General features: G+C 43.1%; 1 protein-coding gene across 3 annotated transcripts in view; it reads left to right on the top strand.

Annotated features, from left to right (window-relative positions):
* ELOVL6 (ELOVL fatty acid elongase 6) overlaps positions 1-13,595 on the top strand; it is a 150,237-nt gene extending 136,642 nt beyond the window's left edge. For all 3 annotated transcript variants that reach the window (XM_059662490.1, XM_059662481.1, XM_059662471.1), the window contains exons 4-5: positions 795-946; positions 8,298-13,595. In XM_059662490.1, coding sequence (XP_059518473.1) covers positions 795-946; positions 8,298-8,722 — 577 coding nt within the window. In that variant the 3' untranslated portion in view covers positions 8,723-13,595. The remainder of the gene's footprint in view (positions 1-794; positions 947-8,297) is intronic.
* The last annotated feature ends 567 nt before the right edge of the window (positions 13,596-14,162 follow it).

Here is a 14,162-nt window from a genome sequence, read left to right as displayed (position 1 = left end):
GCTCAGCACTTCTCAGCTCCCTTGTTCTTTAGCAGTTCCTTGATAAAAATTTCATATGTCCATTTATTTTCCGACGAACTTTCACTTTTTCAATAGTCTTTGAGCACTCATGTCTGTGTGGAGGCAAACACATGACTGGGCATTGAAGAACAGCGTCTGAGCAGTTTTAGTACATGGTTATGGGGCGCTCAGAGGAGGGAGCCTGGAGGGCTTCCTGGAGGAAATGGCTGTAGAGCTAAGACTTGAAGGAGGCTTCTTCTGGTTTCTATGAGAAAGATAGATGGGACAGTGGGAAGACAGAACCAAGGACAGTGGTTTAGAAGCTGCTGCAGGGAGGCCAAGGAGGCCTGGGCTGTCCAAATGCACAGGCAGCATTGGCTGAAAGAAATAAAAAGAGAGATTCCAGGAATAGAGCCAGGGGCTATAGGACAGAACTGGGACAATTCTAAGAGTTCTCAGCCAACCCTATCTCATCCCCAAGATTCTTAAACTAAACTATGGACGTCATCAGCATTCTTCATGAGCTCCTGCCCTGGATCCATTCCCCTTTTCCGTGACCTCTTTTTGGAATATTTACGAAAACTAAGTGGTTTATGTAAGCTCTTCAGAATAAAGCCCTGAGTTTTTATTACTCTTGTTCACAGAACATTGGAAGACACTTCTGGGTAAATGCAAGTTGTTATGGCACATGTATGCCTGTTTGACCAATGGCAAACAGCCTGCCAAGTATGGTTAATGTCAGAAGTGAAATTATTTTCCTAAATGTTATTTCTTTTCTCTTTTCACTTATGAAGTATATTCGGTGCTCTTCGAACTGGTGCTTATATGGTGTACATTTTGATGACCAAAGGCCTGAAGCAGTCAGTTTGCGACCAGAGTTTTTACAATGGACCTGTCAGCAAATTCTGGGCTTATGCATTTGTGCTAAGCAAAGCACCTGAACTGGGTGAGTGTCTTCTCTCCTTCCATTTTCTCCTCCTCGATCCCTTTATGCGACCTACCCACAACATTTATTTAAAGACAAACAGTTTAAAAGTTCTGTTTGGTTGGCTACAGGAAAGTTGCAATTAATGACTCACTTTCACTACCTTTTTCTCTTTCCCCTCCCTCCTTTTAAATAATTGTACATTGTGTGTATGAAGAGCAAAATACTTGACATAAAACATGTAGATTTCCAAGTACTACTGTATATACATGTCCGGGGGGGGGGGGGGATAAAATATACACAGCCCCTTCCCTCTGACCCATCAGCAGCTTAGCTAATATAAAACATAAGGACAACTTAGCAATGCGATTATTTCCAAGTCCCATGCCAAAGCATACTTCCATTTCTGGAGTTAGGATTCAGACTAGGAAATGAAGCTTTTCATTTGGGGTAGCCTCATGTCCTCATTAACACATGCTAAGTGTTGGTTTCTGGTGTTGTTTGATTTTAATCACCAAAGAGACAGGCCTTAGAGAAGAGGAATATAGTTCACCTTTTAGAAACTAATTGAAAAAACATAACTGGTTATAGCTGTAGATTTCTAAGGTTTTCCCTTCAATTCATTCATGGGCTTCAGTATAAGTGTGTCACAGGTTAGCAGAAGCAGTGAAAACTTAAGTGGCAGTGGTTTGACATGGGTACAGTTCCCCAGGATAATATCATGATTGCCCAAGGAAGGGATCCACTGGTGATGAGCTCTGAGTTCATCCACGAGCAGTGTTGGCCACTGTCTCACAGACCGGTACACATCGTAAGGAACACCCAGCCGTCCTTTGGGTTTCCTAATATTTTCTTTCGGGAATTAAGACTTGTATGTATTAAATTAAAAATGTTTATGTATGTATAGATTGTGTTCTCCCTTTCGTTTTCCCCTAAAGGGGTTAGAGGTTGTAATCTCATTATAAGCCACCTACAGTACAAGAGATCATCAGTCTTTCTGTAAGGTGCCCTCGCTCATACCCTGTGTCTTTTCACAAAGGCCTCTCTCTGATATGTGTGTCGGCAACCCACTCACTTTCCCCTAGCTGTGATGCACCTGCTGCCTGCAAATACCTGGCAATGGGTTTGAACTGTTGGTTTGATTTTGCCTTCCCAGGTCAAAGAGAAGGGAAGAGCAGCACAAGAAAACTTTTTCTGAAAACCCTTCCTAAGTAAGGGGCAGGGGCACAGAGAGGGGTCCTCTACACAGCCCACGATAACTAGGTCATTGTTGTGTGTGCCCCCCACACAGAGCCTATGTAGCCTTAGAGTGAAGTGCATTAGTATACATTCATCCCTTTCATAAATTTACATTAGGCACCTCCCAGAGGTTAGGAATTTAATAGGGGCTAGGATAGAATGGCTACTTTATCCAAAAAGAACTCTATAATATGAATTTTATGAACTAGGCCCCAGGAGGCTATTTTTTATATTTGAATTGGTGCAAAATCTTAGGTTACAGAAGTATTTTTCAAACCTGAAGCTACAGACAGTGCCCGGAAGTCTGCAGCTATATTAAGTGATTCTTTGTTTTTCTTAAAGTCGTAGACTGTCTGAGTTCCATCACGTGGTCTCAAAGTGGACTTGGTCTGAGAATGTGAGCATGTCTTCTTTACCCGTAGGGTTTTGTGGCATTTTTCTTTAAAATAAATTCATTCATTTTAATATTACATCCCACTGACTTAATTTATGCTCTATAACAAATATCCTTATGAATTCCTTTGTCTTTTTTGATAAAGAACTGACTGCAGATATATGAATACAGTAAATGCATGAAATGTGTAACACCACCCCTCCCCATGCTATTTTTTTTATATATATATTTTATTGATTTTTTTTTTTTTTTTTTACAGAAAGGAAGGGAGATGGATAGAGAGTTAGAAACATCTATGAGAGAGAAACATCGATCAGCTGCCTCCTGCACACCCCATGTTGGGAATCTACCCGCAACCAAGGTAGATGCTCTTGACCGGAGTCGAACCTGGGACCCTTAAGTCCGCAGACCGACTCTCCATCCGCTGAGCCAAACCGGCTAGGGCCCATGCTATTTTTGAATACATTTACATTTAACACCTTGCTACCCTCAACAAATTTTTTTTTAAAAATCAGCAATGGTGCCGCAATGCATCTGGCTCTTAAGCCTCAGTGTGCAAAGGAGCCAACCTCAGTCTGTTTCTAGAATTGTCTTTACCCTGCAAGGGCAGCTTGCCTGTGTTCTGAGTTCTCTCCTACTGGATTTGAAGGACTGGTGAATAAACAGTCCTTTCTACCTGTTGAATAACTCACTGAAGAGCCACCCCACGCTCTCCATAGCGGTCACTTTCCCTCAAAGACATGACTAGACCTATGCTCTCAGCCCTCGTGCTCTCTGGCTTCTGTTCTAAATTGAAATCAAAGTTTGAGGATGGCGGACAGAGTTCAGATCCTGGACTGTTGGTGCAGCCTCAGAGGTATCCGGGCTCCCATCCTCTGTCTTAGAGTGTTGATGCCGATGATGCTAATTAACCACCTGCCTTAAGTTCATCTAGGCCCAAGATGGCCATACCCTGCTCCCCAGTGCAGACATCCCCACTGAACACGGGGTCGTCCCCCTTTGAACCTAGAAAGAGCGGGACTCATCTCTTGTGCCATTGGCTTGATGAGCCCTTTCCTGTTGCATCCTCGCTTACCACGGCAGTTTGTAGGTTGGCTGTCAAACAGTCCATCCTCTCACCATCAAAATACGGGATTAAAGTGTTGACAATGGGCTGAAGAAAATAAAATCCTAATCTTGACACCGTTTTTTAATGAGGCTAGTTAGTGACATACATTCTTCCTGTATTTTCAGATCCATCACACAGGTTTTTATAATCTGAGTACCTTTATAAAATATGAGTTATTTTCTTTCAAATATCCTGGAGCTCATTTGATAATGGCCGTCCCCTGATAAAGTGCTGAAGCCAAGTAGATGCCCAAATCAGGCCAATGCAGGGTCCCGGAGGTAACCAGCCCAGCCCTTGGTTAGTGAACATATTTGTTTTGAAAGTTAAATTTCTTCCCAGTTTTTTGCTTTTGGAAAACCTTGCCACTACTGTTGCAGAAGACCGGAGAAAAACCAAGCCACGCTTAGAGAAAGGGAGTTACATTTTATTATTAAATCCTGTGCAGGCCCAGAGAAATATGTGTCTTTCAAATTCTGGGCCCCCCAACATGGAGGAAACTTCTTTATTTATATATACTTTTACCAGTCCTTTGTCTCCCAAATTTGGAATGAGACTTCCGGACCTTCTGAGAAAGAAGGCCTGCGTGCTGGGAAGGGGCCATGAGACCATATCTCAAGGCCTGGCCTGGTGGCAGCACTGACAACTCTGTCTGGGGCATAGTTTACGGCCTCTCTGGAATGGGAGTAGTCTTATTTTCCTTATTATTTAAGCAAGCAAGCATTTACAGAAGCCATACTATGAGGGTTAAAATCTCAAACAGCAGTTTTTATATAAGATGGATGCCTCACTACCATTTAATTAAGAAAGACTTATGCATTTGGATTATATGAACTTTTCTTATTTTTTAGGTCCCAAGTTCTATTTTTTCAATACTCTAAGATTCTGGGCTTCCTTAATGCGCACCAGAAAGAAAAGGTCTTGTGAGGAAATGAACAGTTCTTCCATGTTCAATACTGAAACTCTGTATTCCCCCAAAAACTTGCATGCCTACAGTTTTCACTAATCTTTTTTTAAATATATTTTTATTGATTTTAGGGAGGAAGGGAGAGAGCTTGAGAGATAGAAACATCAATGATGAGAGAGAATCATCCATTGGCTGCTTTCTACACGCCCCCTACTGGGGATCGAGCCCGCAGTCGCAGTCCTGGCATGTGCCCTGAGCAGGAATCAAACCTCCTGGTTCTTAGGCCCATGCGCAACCACTGAGAAACACCGGCTTAGAGTTTTCACTAAACGTTTGTTTTTTACAGTGGCAAAAAGGCATACAACTCACCACTTCTAAGTGCACAGGGCTACAGCAGTAAGAACAATTGCATTGCTGTACCTTCATCACCTCTATCCTTTCTTCTCCGACACCTTTTCATCTTCATCATCTACAACCCTCTACCCATTAAACACTATCTCACCGTTGCCCCTTCACTGAACTCTTACTAGTAAGACGGGCGTTCTGCTTCAGAAGAAATCAATGAGCTCATCTCATTGAATTACAGGGTTACAGTCTCGTAGAGCCAGTGAGGGGAAGAGAGCCACCACCTGCCTTGTGTGCCAAAATCCTGGAGTGCCTGCTGTTAGAATTATACTAAAACCTGCTGAGATTTGGTTTTGCTAAAACTTGGAAACATCTGCTCTGAGTCTAGGTCCTTGCTCCATTCGGCTTGTCTTTGTTTTTGAAACTCTGACTCAGCAGAGCTCCAGCGAACGCTGAAGAGAAGCACAGCAGTCCGTGACAAACCACGCACGGAGCGACTCTGGTGGCCGTGCGCCCCTGGGGACTTCTGAATGCTGAAGGGACGAGGCATGGAAATACCATGCCCTGCCTGCAGGTTGGCTCTTGACTGAAAATAGCTGAACCGAAAGTTAGAGAGACTGTAGTGAAATGAGTCAAAAATCCCAAATACTTCATACTTAGCCAAAATCCTTACCATGATGCCAACCGGGCCTTTGGCTGAGAAAGATTCAGTTGGTCAACATCACCTACAGAGACCCTATCTTTAATTTGCATTTCTAGGACACTAGCTTTTGGCAAGCCTGTAAGTATCATGGCTTGTGACAAATCAAATGTGGTGGTATGTGGTTTCCCAGAGGGGGAAAATGGTATCTGCCAGAGTGATGTGACTGTTGAATTTTAGCTGCACTATCAAAAGAAGCATGGGCCAGCTCAGGGAGCCTTTCCGGAACCCCTTCCCTCCCCCCTCCCCTGCCAGTTACCCCTCACCAAGGGAAACTGTCATACTCTGGGTCAGTGGCCTTCTTGGGGACAATAGCCCTGATGTGGATTGGAGTGCTCGTGATGTGCTCCAGGACCATTACTGAAAGATACTCATTGTCATTACTCCATCTATCATCCTACTTATCTGTTCTGAAACAAATTCTCGAATGAATTCCAATTAATTTTATTTTGAAGGTCTCGTGACATGCATGCCCTTTACCTCCATGACCCCATATTAAATGGAAACACCTAGCGTGTCTCAGATCAAGCCTGAGACCTCCCCCCTGCACTCAGACAGGAAGAACACAAAGCAATTTTCAATTCTAGAACTATAGGTTCCACTTGCCATTCTTGGTAACCCATCCTGATATACGGTCACTGTCTTTTGTCTCCTACTACCTTCCTCACAGTGAAATTGGTAAGTTTTAATATAAAGTGATGATAAAGTTAAAATAAAATCTATAAGACATGCTTATTACTATATGGAAAATAAATCTTATTACAATGTGTTTGAATATTGTGTGGGACTAAATTTGTTTTTAGCATGCAATGCCTTGGACTTCTACATGCTTGCCACTCAGAACAAAGGTAGGCTGGAATTATTGTGTCTCCATGATCATCTACAGAGGAAAGGGAGGCCCAGAGTAGTAATTACATAGAAATAGCAGATCTTTGACAGACACAAAATAGCACAATTTAAAACTAAAAAGTAGGTCCAGGTCTCCTAACACTAGTTTTGTCCCTTCAGTATACAAGTGAGAGTTACCACCACCATCAGTCACTGTCAGCCTGTCTGATAGTTATAGGCATAATATATCAGGTATCTCACAGGCGAGAAGAAGACTTCAAAGAAAATTTTATAACAGGTTCAGAAATGCAGGAACTGGCAACTTTTCTGTTCTAGGCAAACATGAAGTAATAATGTTTAACAATTCAGTAGGGAAGTAAACTTACATCCTCTGCTGAATGGAATGGGGCACCACTTGTATTATTCCAACCACGGCCACCTTCCCAAGGTCCAGCATTCTTTTGTACCAAACCTTTTAGGGCACCCTTGAAGTGTGAGGGATAGGACTTCCCTTTGTGCTTAATTAAATTTCAGAATAAGAGAAGAGACCACCTAGTTCTCCTTGTTATACAAAAAGAAGTCAAGTTTCAGTTCACCAAAAGTCATGAAGAATGTGGGTTTTCGCCATATCTGGGAGCCATAGAAATAGGAAAGAGAAAAGCATTTGCCTGCATGAACCTCTTTCTGTTCCACATTCCAATGTCTCCTCCCTTCTTTTGGTACTTGTTAATGGAATTGGGTGTATTTGTTCTTTTTATGTTTTTACACGTGTTCTACAGTATAGGTTTCAGAATTCCTAGACTTCTCAAAAAAATCATTGCAGATATATAGCATCTACCTATCTGAGCATAACTCTAGCTTTTGTAGTATAAACTTCATACCTTAGAAACAGTGGTCTTTTTCTTCAAGGGGATAATGTTTGTAACATTTTTGCTAGCTCTGGAGAGCTATTTCAAAGTCAATCCCATAAAAATGTATGTCAATCTGGAATTTTTATCACTTGATTCATTGGTTTAATAAAACATTCCTATTGCTCTCTTCAGCAAATATGGTAGAAGGTGACCTTTATTCTCTTTTTCTGCATTTGCCTTTTACTTAAATTCTGTGTGTGTAAGAGAGAGATAGAAACATCAATGATGAGAGAGAATCATTGATTGGCTGCCTCCTGCATGCCCCCTACTGGGGATCGAGCCTGCAACCCAGGCATGTGCCCCTGACCCAGAATCAAACCCCAGTCTCTTTAGTCCGTAGGCCAACGCTTTATCCGCTGAGCCAAACCAGCTAGGGTGAATTTTGTTTTTCTAATTGCCACATGTCAAGCTGTCACATTTTACAGGAAGCTCACAATGATGTGTTTTTAAGGGGTCTCTGGCATGCACCAAAGGAAAACAGTTCACTGCTCCAGAGAAGCCACGAACATTGTGCTGGGCACTTAAATCTAATCTGTTTCTCTTGATTGATACCTGATCTGAGACATGCGCTATCTCCTAAAACGTATGGCAACCTGGTTACTAATGTCCTTTCCAGATCAAAAATTAGTAACGTTTTGGGCAAAACACCTTTCTGAAAGTAGCAGCTATTGAGCTCTTACCATGTGCTAAGAGGGTCTGTTGATAAGCCTATATAACCCTCAGACAATTCCAAGCTACTATGATTATCCTCACCAGGAAACTGGAAAATGGTGAGAATAAATAACTTGCCAAGGTCACAGAGGTAGTAAATGTCAGTCCAGGATTCTCACCCAGTCCGTCTCACTCTCAAGGGCTAGTTCAAGGTATCTACTTTCCATGCCAAAATAGACAGTATCATTACGTCAGGGGCTCATGTCCGCTCTTTCCCTCATTTGTCTTCCAGGAGATACAATATTCATCATTCTGAGGAAGCAGAAGCTGATCTTCCTGCACTGGTACCACCACATCACTGTGCTCCTGTACTCCTGGTACTCCTACAAGGACATGGTTGCCGGGGGTGGCTGGTTCATGACGATGAACTACGGCGTGCACGCCGTGATGTACTCGTACTATGCCTTGCGAGCGGCGGGTTTCCGAGTCTCCCGGAAGTTTGCCATGTTCATCACCCTGTCCCAGATCACTCAGATGCTGATGGGCTGTGTCATTAACTACCTGGTCTTCTACTGGATGCAGCACGACCAGTGTTACTCTCACTTTCAGAACATCTTCTGGTCCTCACTCATGTACCTCAGCTACCTTGTGCTCTTCTGCCACTTCTTCTTTGAGGCCTACATCGGCAAGATGAGAAAAATCACCAAGGCGGAATAGTGTGGGGACTGAGGAGGAAGCCATAGCTCAGGGTCATCAAGAAAAATAACAGAAAAAAGAAAATGGCACAAGGAATCACATGGTGCAGCTACAACAAAACACATGAGCAAACACAAAACCCAAGGCAGCTTAGGGATAATTAGGTTGATGTACCCCAGTCAGTTTATGATCCTTTTTGGGTGAGGACTCACGGAGTGCACCTCTATCTCAAAGGACCGCTGCTAGGAGACCCCATTCCCTCTTTACCTGTCAACTTTAGGGCAAAGGAGAGCAAAAGTGCGCCAGGGACAGAGGGAAATAGAAGGCAAACAAAGGCTGTTCACACTGTATGGAAAGTATTTACAAAGGGTTGTTTTTCTCTAAGGATGAAAGAAGTTTACTTGGAAAACTGTGCAAGCACATGCACACACGACCCTTTCTCATCTTTTTGACACTAAACTGGAGCCAATAGAATAAATAGAAGTGGAAGAGACACAGGGTGTATACTAGAACATTCATGCTTTTGCAAAAATTAAAGCCTCTTTAAGCAAGGTCAGTAGCTGTAGCCCCCACGAGAAAATATGTCTTAATCACCTCTCATAAAAACGGATGTAGACAAGTATATTTCAACCGGTGTGTTTCCCTGAACAGCACAGCCTCAGGCTAGTGAGTTTGCCAAGACCAAACCGGGCACGGGATTTTTCCCAGGTTCCTCCTGGGGGGTTGGAAACAGCACAGCTCAGTGCCGAAAGGAGCAGCTCCCTCAGCATTTCTGGCCGCTTAGCAGCAATTCCTACTCTTAGATGAGGTAGGAAGCATTATCCTTGGTTCAGGTGTCCCCGGCTTTTTTAAAGAAGAGTAAATATGGGATAGAAAAGAGCAAAGCCAACCGAAAGATTTGAAAATGGCTTCTGTACTACGAGTAAAAAGGTGCAACCGTTCTTCAGCTGGGAAAGGGAAAGGAACGGGAGAAGTGAGCCGACGACCCGTACAATGCATTTCTCTCCCTATTCGACTTCACCCATACTCATAACTTCCCATACTCATGAAGCCGTGTGGCACAGCCCATATTTTCTATATTTTTGTGAATTTCAAAAAGAAATCTGCAGGGCTCTTCCTGATATTGAGTGAACACTGTGTTTCTGCATCATCTGCATTTGCTCCCTATGCAATGTAGAGGTGTGTAAAGTGCCCTCTGCTGGTCAAGTGGAGATACTTCAACAAACACTTCATGGGAAGTTTGGCTGGAACAGTTGACAACCAAGGGCCCCCTATAGACTTACCCTTCAAATTTTAAATGATACAAAACACACGTCATGTTTTTGGCCAAATCAGAAGACATCCTTCCTGCTTTAAGTCAGCTTCAGAATTTTTTTTAAAGGGACTTTCGCTCTGGAACTCAGAAAATCAATTTATTAAGAGCCATATTCTTAAAAGAAAAAAGCTAGTTAATATATTATTGGTAATAATTTCAGTCCTCTACAAGCCAAATAAATGTGTAAACATTCCTAGTATTTCAAAGAAGCAATTATGTAAGTTGTTCAATGTGATATAATAGTATTCTAATTGGTTAAGTAGCTTAATGATTAGACAAACTAGTTGAAAAAATTAGGGGCTACTACACTGCATAGATTATACACGTTTAGCCACACATGTATGCACACAGATGTGGAGTACACCGAACTTCAAAGCCCAAATGAATAGACACACATTTTCTGGCTAGCAGAAAAGAAACTGTTGTTTATCTTTCTTGCTTTGAGAGTATACAGTCAAATGGATTTTTCCCCCAATTATTTTTATATTATTTTAGCTTTAATTGTGCTGTCATTCATGAAACAGAGCTGCTCTGCTTCTCTGTCAGAGATGACAAGGGCTTTCTCCTCATCTTGTTTGTGTGTGGAATTTAAAAGAATAAAGTTTTATTCCATTCTGTGTGAATGGCTTGAACAATGAACAAAAGAATCCATGCAAAACAAGTCACAGCTGATAGACCGAGGTTGGAGCAGTGTGTATGCAGGGAGGGAAGCTGTTACATCTGTGTTAAATTATCATGAACGGTCTGCGGTGTCTTGACCTTGGTTCATGGTGAGAAACAACTGATGGAGGAATGTATTACTACTAGGGCAAAAGCTGACATGAGCTGAAAAGATAGGTCCTGCCGTAACAACTAATAGATCTTTGCGATGCAAATAATGTTGTTTTGAGCTTTGAAAATACATGGTACTGTGCAATAAGCTCTTTTCCTTATAACAGAAAATAACCAGAATAATGAAAATGAGGCATCGGTCAAATAACAGCTGACTTGAGTTTAATTAAAGGACCAGTTAGAGCTCATCTGGTTGATTTAATGACTTGATCCATTGATTTATCATTGATCCTTTAATGCAGGTTAGAATAAGGAAGTGAGTATAGACTCAGTGACTTCCAACTACTTTCTATTTGATGCAGGTTCACGCTTGTGTTCACTTGTGAGAAGATTTAGAATTTTTGTTTACAGGTTGAATATCTAATAGTTTTTCAGTTAGCTAAGTATTTCTAAAAGCTTTTCTGATGTTTATCATGGGAGGAGGAAAAAAACGCACATTAAAATAAAATTCTGGTATTACAGGTTCAGTACAATGTTTTTAACATCTCAGCTTAACTGCTTAACTATATCAAGTTAGGAGTCTGGACCACTAGCCACGGCAAATCTGAAGCCTGCCAGAGAACTGACTGCCACGCAGATAACCCTGCTGCCAGTTAACATTCCAGAAAAACTTGGGCAGGCAGCTGCCTCCCTATGCTGCAGTCGATTCTCTTTCTATCGAAGATTTTCATTGCATTCTAATATACAGTATGGTGAAAACATTCCTGCATTGAAAGAAAAAATCATTTCATATATAAGTACATGCAATTTGATATACTAGACCTGAGCATCAACCCAAGCCTATGAGTTTGTAATGAAAAAATTTCTGGTGAGAAATGCTCTATTCGTAGAGCAGGTTTTTATCTGGACCATCTAGCTTTACTAGTGAGAAAAGCAACTACTATACTATTCCTATCCCTTACCAGGCCAAATTACCAGATGAGTCATATAGAGAGGTTATTATTCCAGGTAATTTACTCCTATCCTTCAATCACACTCCATTATAAAAATTAGGGGAGGGACAATACATAGCCACATATTGTTGAAGGGGAGTGGGGGGGAGATTGATTACATCTCCATCCCTTCACCTCTGCTAAGGTATCTCTGGACTTCATTTGAGTGGGTGTTTGTAGAATTCAATGGAAGAACGCTGCTAGGAAAGAGACCCACAGAATTAAAAATCAGATGTGGTGCCTTCACGGTGAGATAAAGCCTGCCACATCAGAGTGACAAATCACCTGAAGTCAGTTACACTGGAGTAGAATATCCCAGGAGTCTGGCCTCGTTCCCAGACTGCCGAATTGCCTGGGAGAGACAACTAGGTTGTCTCGGGTTACTATCGCTTCTGGTAGAGCCGCCTCTCCGCAACTGAGTCAGCTCCCACACAGCCTGGCTTTCTTCCAGTCTGGCTAATGATTCTTGAACACAGTTGTTGGAGTGGCCACACGCTGACTGGAGAGAGAGTTGTTAGGAGAGTGGAGAAGACTGAACAGACTTTGCCTCCCAGAGTACAATGCTTCGAGCTGTATGGGCATGGTCCTTGTCTGTCTCTTTTAGACCCTATTCCCCTGAAAAAGTTTCCACCTTGAAAAGAACAAGTGTTTGAGAATGTCACGATGAAAGCCCAGAAATTCCCCGTAGCCCATTCTCTTTGTTTTCAAGAATAAATATTTTGTTATCAGTTTGGGATGATAGTGGAGCCTGTGTCCCAGCTGTGAGTCATCATCTCCTGTAACTTTTTGAAGTTGTTCTGTCCCTTTTTTATTGATATACAAGACCTGTTTCTTTGTGCCTCAGACCCATTATCGTCCAGAAGAGATTTTGCTAAAGTGAGAGCTGTTTAAGCATCGATACGCGTGTGCCGACAATCAGTAGGAAGTGCTAGGTCCCACTTTTCCAGTGAACCCCCAGCCTCTGTGTGTGATACCCGATACTTAAGCCAAACAAGTGTCGGTGAAGGCATCACATTGTCTGGAATGCCAGTTGTGACGCTCCCGATTATAAACACCCTCCGGCCAATGTCAGAACCCACAGTTCCAGGCCAGTGAGGTACACCTGTGCAGAGCATGGAACACTCACAAGCCCATTGAATCAAGTTACTTTCCTCGTCCTTAGATGCTGAAAACTTAGGACTCACAGAACGGGGAAAAATCATCCCTAGGCTTCCCTTAATCCCAAATTAAAGTAAAAAAAAAAGTGAAAGGAGTTCTAGCACCAAGGAGACAGACAGTGAAAGCACGCCGCGTGTGGGCTCAGGGCAGGCAGAAGTCTTGCAACCAGATACACTTCACTGCAGAGCCAAACCCCAAACTACATTGTAGAGAAGCATCTGGTTCATTGAAGAGACCGTCCCGTCAATCAGGGCCAAGCCATATCTGCAGCCCCTGTGGGTCAGGATTGGGGGTCCTGACTCATGCTGGTCTTTAAACGCTGTTGCAGTCTTTTCCCAGCGCTTGGCGGCACTTGAGACTACTTCTCCCAGCGGGACAGGAACCAGCGCTCGGCAGCAGCTGGGGGCGCTGTCCAGGCACGCGGGCGCCGGACAGGCCCGCCTGTGGGCAGGTTCAGGCCGGAGGCTGCTTGAAAGCCGCTGGGAGAGGCGGCCTCTTGAGGCCCCTGGGCCTGTGTTCAGAGAGAAGCCGATCCATCTGAGCCTCTTCAGTGTTGCAACTGTTATTTTCAAGTGCTTACTTCATGACATTAAAAGAAATATTTTTTTCTGATATATTAAATTAAAAATAAAACCATAACTTTTGATTTAAAATCCAATCGTGTTGCCAGTTTCTTTTCTCTCTTGTTGTGGGCCATTCAAAGGGGGCGCCCAGGGCACTGAGGGCCACCAGGTGGGCCATGCCACGGGTGACGCCCACGTCCTTAAAAGTCCTCCGTTCTCGGGCAGAGCCCAGCAGTGATGTCATCCTCAGCGCCACTCACAAGCCCTCAGGTGCCTCGCCCTCCCATGGAGTCTCATGGGTGTCACGCTTCACAGCTTCTATGCTTCCCAGACCTTTGAGCTCACAGAGCAGCCCTCGTGGACAGGCCATCTAAGCTGGATTCCCATTTTACAGATGGGGACGTTTTGCTCAGTTGATCAAATGTCACAGAAGTGGAAGGAATGAGATTTGAATATCATCTCCTTCACCTCAGTTCCTTGTAGCTATAAACAAGTGTTTAAATGCAGTAGTGTAAATGAGTAAAATTCCAGTATTGAGCACCAAACTGGGAAGCACCTTGCTATTTCACTGAACAGTGTGTTTCAGGCCCAAAATGTGTCGGGGAAGATAGTGAGAAGCACAGCAGTTTCCTCCTTACGCGCCTGCCGGCTGTGAGCAAGGG

This window comes from Myotis daubentonii, chromosome 1, assembly GCF_963259705.1.
Source record: "Myotis daubentonii chromosome 1, mMyoDau2.1, whole genome shotgun sequence".
In the NCBI taxonomy this organism is placed as follows: domain Eukaryota; kingdom Metazoa; phylum Chordata; class Mammalia; order Chiroptera; family Vespertilionidae; genus Myotis; species Myotis daubentonii.
Note: the sequence above shows the minus strand (reverse complement) of the source record. Positions and strands in the feature narration are given on the sequence as shown.